This window comes from Nannospalax galili, unplaced genomic scaffold (assembly GCF_000622305.1).
Source record: "Nannospalax galili isolate Female #2095 unplaced genomic scaffold, S.galili_v1.0 scaffold888, whole genome shotgun sequence".
In the NCBI taxonomy this organism is placed as follows: domain Eukaryota; kingdom Metazoa; phylum Chordata; class Mammalia; order Rodentia; family Spalacidae; genus Nannospalax; species Nannospalax galili.
Window position 1 is genome coordinate 798560 of NW_008357921.1, and position 11527 is coordinate 810086.

The 11527-nt window shown below is 39.0% G+C and overlaps 1 protein-coding gene across 1 annotated transcript in view; it reads right to left on the minus strand.

Annotated features, from left to right (window-relative positions):
• The window catches only part of Ube2g1 (ubiquitin conjugating enzyme E2 G1), an 88260-nt gene that overhangs the window by 7818 nt on the left and 68915 nt on the right, over positions 1 to 11527 (minus strand). The window contains exon 5 of the mRNA XM_008855635.3: positions 7990 to 8113. Within this exon, the coding sequence (XP_008853857.1) occupies positions 8027 to 8113 (87 nt within the window). The 3' untranslated portion in view covers positions 7990 to 8026. The remainder of the gene's footprint in view (positions 1 to 7989; positions 8114 to 11527) is intronic.

Sequence of the window (11527 nt, forward strand, 5' to 3'; positions counted from 1 at the left end):
AACAGTAAAACAGTAATGTTTCAGAGACAATAGAACCATCAAAGATTTTTTTGTTGTTTTTGGAGACAGGGTCTCTTTGTAGCCCCCCAGGTGGCCTGGAACTCACTATGTAGACTAGGCTGACCTTGTTCTCAGAAATCTGCCTGCCTCTGTGTAACCTAAGTGCTAGGATTAAATGCACTGACCATCAAACCCAGCTAATGTGGATATTTTAGAAACAATGTAAAGCTTTTATAGTTTAGCATAAAGAGACTACACAGTTTCCTTCCTTCCTTCCTTCCTTCCTTCCTTCCTTCCTTCCTTTTCTTTCTTTCTTTCTTTCTTTCTTTCTTTCTTTTTTGTCTTTTTGAAGCAGGATCTCCCTGTAGCCCCAGCTGTCCTGGAACTCATTATGTAGACCAGGTTGGCCTTGAACTCACAGAGATCCGCCTGCCTCTGCCTCTTGATCCACCTGCCTCTGCCTCCCAAGTGCTGGGGCTACAGGTGTGTGCCACCACACACAGTTTCTTTTAAAAAATATTTCCCTAGGACTGGAGAGATGGCTCAGTGGTTAAGAACACCGGTTGTTCTTGCAGAAGACCTGGGTTTAAATCCTAGCACCCACATGGCAGCTAACAACTGTCTCTAACTCCAGTTCCAGGAAGTTCGACAGCCTCTTATGTCCTCCGTGGGCACTGTACAACATGGGTGCACTTACCTACATGCAGGCAATATATTCATACACATAAAATAAAACTTAAAAAAAAATTTTTTTTTTTATTTCCCATTTATTGAGTGTAAGTGCCCATGGCCATCATGCACATGTGACATGACCTGGTGTGGAAATCAAAGGAGAACTTGAAGGAGTCAGTTGTTTCTTTCTACCATGTAGGTCTGGGAATTTAATGGAGGTTGTCAAGTTTGCTTTGCTACAAGCACTTTTACCTTACCTGGGCCACCTTAACGATCCTTCAAATGTCTTTTTTATTTTTATGTGTATGAGTGTACTGCCTGCATGTATGTAAGTGCACCCGTGTTGTAGAATACCTGTGGCGATCAGAAGAGGGCATCAGATCCCCTTAAACTGGAGTTACAGAGAACCCAGGTTTGACTGCCAGCACCCACATGGCACCCTCCAGTTCCAGGGGAATTTGATGTGACACTGGTGCACTTACATACATGCAGTCAATACATTCATATACACAAAATAAAAATAATAAATAAAACATTTTTTTAAAAAAACGGCTGGGCGTGGCACATGCCCTTAATCCCAACACTTGGGAGGCAGAAGCAGGAGGATCATCTATGTGAGGTCAAAGCCAGCCTGGTCTACATAGTGAGTTCCAGGCCAGCTGGTGCTATAAGGAGACCCTGTCTCAAAAAGACCAAAAAAACAACAACAAAAAACCCAATGAAACAAACCAGTGAAAGTTTAAGACCTGTGAAAGGCTGGGGTGACTGCCCAGCCTATATGACTGGTTAAAGGCAACAGGTTTCCAAAGAATACACCTTAACTACAAAATTATACAGTAACAGTGACACTGGATTCTGGTGATAGGGAATTTTGAGTTTTGATTTTGTTTGTTTTAAAGACAGTGTCGTACTATATAGCCCAGGCTTACCTTGAACTCACAATCCTCCTGTCTCAGCTACCTGAATGCTAGGATTAGATATGTGCCACCACATTCAGCTTTGATATATATGGTTGGTTTTTTTATTGTTGTTTGGTTTTTAAGATAGTCTCTGTTGCATAGGATGGCACTGAAATTTACTACGTAGTTCAACATGACCTTGAACTTCTGATTCCTCTGTCTTTATCACCCAAGAGTGAACTACTACACCCAATTTTATGTGGTGCTGAGGATCAAACCCAAGGTTTCATGCATGCTACACCAAGCACTGTACTAACTGAACTATATCCCCAGCAAGGTGTATATGTGTTTTATGGAATTTTCACATGATTTTACCTTTATCTCAAACCAATGCCTATATGAGACACTTATTGTGACTTTTATTTCCCACTTGCATCATATATATATGAAAAGAATAAGACAAGTTCATAATGGATTAAAGGACTAACCTAAGGTGGTACATACTTCAGAAGGGGAAATTTTATTTGGCAGTGAAGGACAGTCACATCACAAAAGAAATCTGAGATTGACCTTAATAAATGGCAAAAAGGGAAAACAAACATTTTAAACTTTTGACATAGATACTGACTTACAAATGCAACTCAGATACTTTCAAAAAAATAAATCGGTAAATTTTACTTAAAACTTTTATCAGAAATGCTAACCCCCATACATTTTGCCACAGTTCAAAACCCTTACAATAATGTAAAAATGAATGATATATCTGGAGTACTTGCAACTTCTAAGAAGCATACTTTCTTATCACTGAGTGAGCAGTGATGACCCATGTTAGTCAAGATCTCCAATTAGTGCCTCCTTATACCTTTTCTTAGTTGACTGGTTCGTCTTTTTGGTTAGTTGGTTGAATTTTGTTTCTGAGACAAGGTCTCATTGTGCAATTCAGGCTAACCACTTCAAGTGATGAGATAACCAGGCTGCCCTGTCGCATGTCCAGCGGCATTCCTCATTCTTCGAGTTATTAGTTTCATCACTGACAACAGACTATACCGTTTCATACAATGAGGTATTCTGATTCAACATTACTTTTGGCCTATAATCTTTGGTAAGTTAAAATAGTTATGGAAAAGAGTAACAAGTCCTAAGAATTTTTCAGTCCTTAAGAGAGTATAACACCCATTAAAAAAACACCAATGCAGTGAGCTCACCTTGCCAAGAGTTGGCATGACAGTTGTATTCAAGACAAATATCCAGAATGAAACAGAGGCATATATGAAAAATGTTCAAAATGTCACTAAGCCTCTAGTAGTACATGGGCTGATGGGAGGGCTGGGGATACAGCTCAGTGGTAGTGTACCTCGCTAAGGTAATCAGAAGGGAAAGACCAGGTAAATGAAGTATCAGGGGAAATGATAGTGAAATTAGAACAGAATTATGAACAAACACAGAACAAAAACACTGAGAGATATAAACAGGATGATAAAAACACTTTAAAGGCTGTAATGTTACTAATATACCTAATAGTAAAAGGGAAGAAATTCATTTTTAAAAGTATATATGAATCTTTTCAGGAATGAAAAGTTCTAAACATGGAAAATGGATTAATAGTAGATAAACTTTAGAACTATTTCTGACATATCTTTACATTTGATAATTGGATCATAAAAATAACAAGGATAGAGACAGTGTGTGATCACAGATAGGATGATCCATAAACTAAAATAGCCAAAGGGAGCCAAATATACCTGGTGGTATGATTTTGTGCAACAACTGGCATTGGGCACTGATGGGTAAATAAAGAGCCTTCACAACCAACTGTGTTACATTGAGAGGAAAGTATGTCTCTTTGGGGAGGGGGTTCAACCTCTACCTCACGTCATACATAAAAGTCAAATGCAGGGAATTCAACACAGATATATAAAAGGCAAAATTATAAATATTTTGGAAGATAATATAAAACAGTAGTTATATGGCAGTAAGGAAGAAACATTTTACTGTTCTTTTAATAAATATTATTTTTTATTTAATGTGTATGAGTATGTTGCCTGCATGTATGTATGTGCACACATGTCATGCAGTGCCTGTGGTCAGAAGAGGGCACTGGATTGCCTGGAACTGGAGTTACAGACGGTTGTTACCCACCATGTTACCTGGGAATCAACCTAGGTCCTCTGCAAGAGCAGCCAGTGCTGTTAACTGCTAAGCCATCTCTCCAGTCCCTGTTGCCCTGTTCTTCTTTTAAGGGGTTGTTTGTGTGTGTTGTCTATAGCCCCGGTTGGCTCTCAACTCATGGCAATCTTCCTGCCTCAGCCTCCTGAGTACTGGAATTTGAAATTTATTAAAAGACAGAAAATGTAAAGGAATAATAACTTTAACTTCATTAAAAGTAAGAACATGTTCATCCAAACATATTTAAACAAGAGTAAAATGACAAGCATAGAAATCAGCTCACAGAAATATTACAAAAATCTGAAAGACCATTTCACAAAGGAAGCGTCAGTGGTCTAACCTATGCAAATGATATGCACACCAGGCATAGTGACTCAAGACTTTGTAATCCCAGTCCTTGGAAAGCTGAAGCAGGAGGACTGATATAAGTTTGAGGCCAACTAGAGCTACTAAGAGCCATAAAATGGGCATAAGTGTGTGTGGGGGGGTGAGAAACAATATGCCAACTTATTGATAACTAGAGAAATCCAAGAACATCAAGCTCACAAGGGCCCTCCATTTTATAATATTCAAAAATTTTAAAAAATTTATATAAGTGTTTTATATCAAACATTAGAAAGGACTGAGATCTTTGCCAAAAGGAACAGAGATGTAAAATTATGGGAATCAATTTGCCACTATCCAGCCAAGAAGATGCTTAACAGTGATAATGCTACTTAAAAAGTTCACTTCACTTTCTTTCTTTTTTTTGGTCTTTTTGAGACAGGGTCTCCCTGCATCCCCAGCTGGCCTGTAACTCACTATATTAGATCAGGCTGGTCTTGAACTCACAGAAATCCACCTGCCTGTTTCTGTTTCCCAAGTGCTAGAATTAAAAGTATGTGTCACCGTGCCTAACATTTTCTTACTCTTTGTTTATTTTGTAACTTGGCGTTAGTATGTTTGCCTAGTGTCCACAAGACCCAAGATTCACTTCCCAGAGCCCCAAAAACATACTATGTCAAATTTGGTGACATACATCTTTAATCCCAGGGAGGCAGAGACAAGCAGATCTCTGTGAGTTCCAGCTTGGCTTGGTCTACATAACAAGTTACAGGTCAGTGAGGGATACACAGTGAGACACTGTCTTTTTACTAAAAAAAAGTGACTATATATATACTATATATACATAAAATATATATATATATATATAACATACATATCCCCACATTGTAGAAAGAACCAATTCCTACCTCCATATGTATGCCAAGAAACACATACCTGTACACATGAACCATGCATGTGAGCAAACGCATGTATGTGTGCAAGCACACACACATAATAAATAAATAAATAAATAAATAAATAAATAAATAAATATCTTACAGATGTTTTTTTTCCTCTCTCTCTCTCTCTCTCTGATTTCTGAGAAAATAACTATATAGCCACAACTCAAGATCCTCCAGCTTTAGGATACCAATCCAAGAACTAGGAATACAAACACAAACCACAACACCTGGGCACAAATTTAATAGTTTTTAATCACCTCTGTTATTTAATTCAAATAATAAATGTGGGGCTATAGAGATGGCTCAGCAGTCTCTCTCTCTCTCTCTCTCTGATTTCTGAGAAAATAACTATATAGCCACAACTCAAGATCCTCCAGCTTTAGGATACCAATCCAAGAACTAGGAATACAAACACAAACCACAACACCTGGGCACAAATTTAATAGTTTTTAATCACCTCTGTTATTTAATTCAAATAATAAATGTGGGGCTATAGAGATGGCTCAGCAGTTAAGAGCACTGACTGCTATTGCAGAGGATCTGGGGTCAGTTCCCAACACCCACATGATGGGAAAAAAAACATCTGTAATTCCAGTTTCAAGGAATCCAATGCCCTCTTCTAGCCTCCATGGGCACTGCATGAAAGTAGTACACATACATACATGCAGGCAAAACACTCAGACACATAAAAAAGACAGTTGTGGTAGCATGTGACTTTAATGTCAGTACTTGGGCGACAGAAACAAGGGGATGTTTGTGGGTTTGAGACTAGCCTGGTTTGCAAAGCGAGCTGTAGGCCAGCCAGTGAGACCTTGTTTCCAAAAAAAAAAAAGTGATAGACTCATCTATATTATGTTTCTACATGACACAAAGGCCTTCCATCCTTGTGACTCCCTGCTAGATCTAAGATAATACTTGTAGACAAATGTTATGTAATAAATAAGAAACTATTTCTAATGGGCCTTATCAAGACATAAAAAACCACCTAAAGAAAAACAAAAGATGCAAAATAGGGTAGGCAATAGCTGGGCGTGGTAGTGCACGCCTTTAATCCCAGCACTCAAAAGGGCCAAATAAATAAATAGATAGATAGATAATAAATAAATAGGGTAGGCAATACAATATGAAATATCTTTCTTTGGTTGTTTTGATTTTTGAGGTAAGGTCATCTGTACCCAACGCTGCTCTTGAATTTGCTATATAGTTATATAACTACATACAGATGACCTTGAACATCTAGTCCTCCTGCCTCCACTTTTCCAGTGTTGGAAATACAAGCGCGTACCACCAAAGTTGGTCTTATTTGGTACTGGGGCTTGAACATAAGGCTTCATGAACACAAGGCAAGCACTCTTAACAACTGAGTTTACCTACCTACCTCTTGGATCTTTCTTTTTGTAGAGTACAAACAAATTTGTACATTATCCTTTACATTCATAATATTCAATACAAGACGATGTAAGATACGTCAGCATCCAGCAATAGGATGGTAGATTCAGGGTGAAATGGACTTATTAGTCAAAATTTTACTACATGTTTGGGTGGGAGTGGTAGCTCAGTGGTAGGGTACCTTCTCCAGCATGTGCAAGACCCTGGATTTGACTGACAGCACTAGCTACAATTAACTTTAGTTGTCAAACTGATAAGACCTGAGAAGAGCATGTACCAATCGAAGGATCTCCTTCATTAGACTGGTCTGTGGGCATGTCTATGGGGCATTTTCTTGATTATTAATTAATATAGGAGGGTCCAATACATTGAGTGGTACCATCCTAAGAAGGTGGGCCTGGGCTGTATAAAAAGGTAGCTTGAACTGCAGAGATGGCTCAGAGGGTTAAAGGCACTGGCTGCTCTTGCAGAGGACTAGGGTTTGGTTCCCGGCACCTACATGGCCATAAGTCTAGTCCCAGGGGATCCAATGCCCTCTTCTGATTTCTATGAGCATTGCACATACAGGTGTACTTACATACAAGCAGGCAAAATAAACACAAAATAAAAATAAATTAATTCAAAAAGAGTAAAAGCTAGTCAGTAAGCAGTGTTCCCCCATGGTTTCTGCTTCAGTTCTTGCTTCCATGTTCCTACCCTGGCTTCTTCTGGTGATGGACTGTAATCTCTGAGTCAAACAAACTCCTCCCTCAAGTTGCTTTTGGTCAGTGGTTTACCACAGCAACAGAAAGTGAACTAGAACAAATATCAATTTAAAAAAAAAGCATAACAAAAATTTTCACTTACTACCAATGAAAAGAAAGATGCTATTACCATTAACGCCATAATTTTTCTTTTCATTTTGTTTTCATTTGTTTTGGGGGTGGGGGTGGGGAAAACTTCACTATGTAGACCAAGGTATTCTCAAACTCACAGAAAAGCTGACTGATTTCTGGGACTAATGGCATGGGCCACCAAACCCAACACCGTAAAATTATTATTATTTTTTTTTTGGTCTTTTTGAGACAGGGTTTCCCGGTAGCCCCAGCTGTCCTGGAACTCACTATGTAGACCAGCCTGGCCTTGAACTCACAGATATCCATCTGCCTGTCTCTGCCTCCCGAGTGCTGGGATTAAAGGCATGTTCCACCACACCTGGCTCATAAAATTATTTTAATAGAGAACATCTCGTTAAAAACTTGACAATGTGGGGCTGGAGAGATGACACAGCAGTTAAAAGCACTGGGTACTCTTGCAGAGGACCGAAGTTCGGTTCCCAGCACCCACATGATGGATCGCAACCATCCATAACTCAAAATGGGTGCACTTACACATATGCAGGCAATACACTAATATACATAAAACAATAGAATATTTTTTTTTAAATCAGGATGCCACAAAGCGAAAAAGAAGAGGTTATATATGCTGTAGCTTTAATAAGCAGCAAACTATTGCACGGTGCTATAGGACAGGTAAAATGAAGTAAGTCAAATAGCTAAATCATATAATTTTGAAAAAACAGCAGAAGGGTGGTATGATTTTTAAAAGGAACTTACCCTGAAATAAGTGAAGTTACTAGCTATTGAATAAATGTCACTCAAAAGCAGTCTCTTGGCTTTTTCTAACACAGCGGGCAACTTTCCTTTTAAATTCTCCATTTCTGTCTTCCCTCCATTCTTTCTGTAGATACAAAAAAGTAGTGACAAATTAATTTATGTAAACTGCTTATAGCTAGAAATAGCTATTGTTGTTTCTTATGTAACCATTTCATAATTATAAATCTTAAAATATTAAGATGTGTTATAGCTGAATGCTTACCTAGCTAGTACAAGGCCCTAGGTTTAAACTAATCCCAAGAACTGCAAAAAAGAATTTAAAAGGCATAATATTCTGGACTAGAGATAAAGCTTAGGAACAGAGTACTTGCCAAGCACAGATGAGGACCAAGGTTCAATCCTCGGTACCAACAACAACAAAAAAAATTAAGTTAATGCGGCAGAAAAACAATTAAAAAATACTTTTATAAGGCAGTGTGCTGAGACCTACAAATAGAAATCTCGTTACAAAAAATGGCAGAAGAGTGGTATGATTTTAATTATTTTAATTACAGCCAGGAAAAGAAAAATCACTTTTTTAAAAGAAAAAGAGGGGCAGGTGAGATGGCACAACAGGCTTCCCACCAAGCCTAATTTCAATCCCCAGGACCCACATGGTAGAAGGAGAAAACCAACTCCCGTAAGTTGTCCTCTGACTTCTACAGGGTTGTGGCACACATACCCTGCTCCCCCCGAATTTTTTTTTTTAAATGCATCATCTAAAATTATAAGTAAAAAAAAAAAGAAAAGAAAGAAGGAAAGGAGTCGGCAAAATGGCTCAGTGGATAAAGGCACTTATTGCCAGGCCTGATGATCTGAGTTCCATCCCTGGGACCTACATAGTGGAAGGAGAGAGCAGTCTCATGCAGTTGTCCTCTGATTTCCAAACAAAGGCTGTGGCACACATGCCTCCCCCCAAATAAATGTAATAAAAAAATTTTTTAGAGGAAAATGCCTCAGAATGGTCACAGTTTTGATTTCACAATTTACAAAAACATTAAACGTTATCTAGAGACTCAAGGGATGTGGCACACCATTTTAATCCCAGCACTAGGGAGGCAGAGGCTGGTGGATCTCTGTGAGATGGAGGCTAGTCTGGACTACATAGCGAGTTCCAAGCCAGGTGGGACTACAGAGAGACGCTGTCTCAAAAAATAAAAAGAAAAATAAAAAATAAAATAAAATAAGTAGAAGTGTCTGGAGAATTATCCGCTTTCCCTATTGGAAACAATTAGAAACATCAAAATGAAGGTGTTTCCTATCTAAGCAGGACAACTGAGAAGCATCATATGGAGAGGATGTTGAATATCAGCAGGAAGAAAGAAGGTGCAACAGCTGCAGTATCATTCTCTCTGCCTGGCACTGACCCAAGCACTAGCACAATTTCAATGAAAACAGAGCCAATTTTACCCAGCAAGTAGATAACAGGAAAAGTCCAGCTTAATCCATGGCCATGAAAAGAAAAAAATTTTTTATTTATTTTTAACTTTTTTTTGTCTTTTGAGACAGGGTCTCTCTGTAGTCCCAGCTGTCCTGGAACTATGTAAACCAGGGTGACCTTGAACTCACAGAGCTCTGCCTGCCTCTGCCTCCAAGTGCTGGGATTAAAGGTGTGCGCCACCATGCCCGGCACTTTTTTTAAAAATATTTTTATTATTTCTTATTTTTATTTTATGTGTATGAGTGTATTGCCTGCATGTATGTGACTGCACCTGTGTTGTGCATTGCCGCAGAGGTCAGAAGAGGGCTTTGGATTCCCTTGGAACTGGACTTAAGGACAGTTCGTAGACGCCATGTGGATGCTGAGAATCGACCCCGGGTCCTCTGCAACTTTTTATTTATGTGGGGGGGAGCGGGCTGTATTATTGTCTGCATGCATATAAATGTACTGGTGTAGTGCAATGCCTGAGGAGGTCAGAAGAGTGTGTCAGATTGCCCTGGAACTGGTGGTTGTTAGCCACCATGTGGATGCTGGGTGCTAGGAAAAATAACCTTGGTTCCTCAAGAACAGGCAGTGCTCTTAACCACTGAGCCATCTCTCCAGCCCCAGAAAAAAAACTTACCTCAAAGCAAGACAAACCACTATGTATGCAATTAATTATATTCACTAACATGAAGAGAGATTGCCTTGGAACTGTGGGCAGAACTGGGTCAAAGGACAGGAAAGCATTCTAGTTATTACTAAGCAGGTCTAGGAAAGTTATGACCATTTGAGAGACAACTGGGGAAATATGAATATAAACATTTGAGTATCTTTGGAAATTATTGTACATTTGCTTAGGTATAATAACAGCATTGTGGCCATATAGAAAATGTCCTAAAACCTCATTTTGATTTCTAAACAAAGAAAAGGGAAATTCTGGTCAAAGAGAAAAGGGCAATTACAAGAGAGAAAAAAAAAAGGACACCTGGAAAGCACTATACAACACAGTAATTACTGAGATTAGGCAGATCAGAAAGGAAGCTATTAGGATAATGTACAGAAGACGCAAAAAGAACACAGGTCAGCAGCAGAGGGGTTGGGCAAGAGTATACAGGGATAGAAGAGGAATATAAAACAGGGACTGACAGAGCCTCCATTTATTGAGCCCACCGTGTCACTCACTGTGGGCTACCAAACATGCTCTTTTTATATACAGTGAATTCAATATAGCAAAAAGTCCATGTTTATTTCTGCTCTCCTGAGACCCAATTAAAATGATCTCACTACAATTTTAAAATTCTTTTTAGGGGGCTTAGTGGTTAAGAACAGTGACTGTTCTTGCAGAAGACCCAGGTTTGAATCCCAGCACCCATATGGCAGCTAACAACTGTCCGTAACTCCAGGTCCAGGGGATCCGACAGCCTCTTCTGTCCTCTGCAGGCATTGCACGACACAGGTGCACTTACCTACGTACAAGCAATAAACACATACACATAAAATTTAAAAAAATAAAAAATTAAAATTCTTTTTACTTAGCATACAAAATAATGGATTTCATTGGTATAATATCTATATATCATCATGTCTTGCCCTTTACCCTGACTGCTACCATAACTCATCTTTCCTCTTCACAAAGTTATACTAGAATCTTTTTGTGTGTGTATATCTTTTTGAAACAGGGTCTCCCTATAGCCCCAGTTGGTCTAGAACTCACTCTGTAGACCAGACTGGCCTTGAACTCAGAGATCCACTTGCCTCTGCCTCCCAAGTACTGGGATTAAAGGCATGTGCCACCACAGCTCAATGCCAGAGTATTAAAACATGCAGTAGGGGCTGGACAGATGGTTCATTGGTTAAGATCACTGGCTACTCTTACAAAGGACCTACGTTTGGTTCCCAGGACCCATATGGTGGCTAAATGTCTGTAACTCCAGTTCTAGGGGATCCAATTCCCTATCCTGACCTCTGTGGCCATTATGTGTCATGGGTGTACTTATTTACATGCAGGCAATACACTCATACACATAATAAATAAAAATAAATAAATAAATAAATAAATAAATAAATAAATAAATA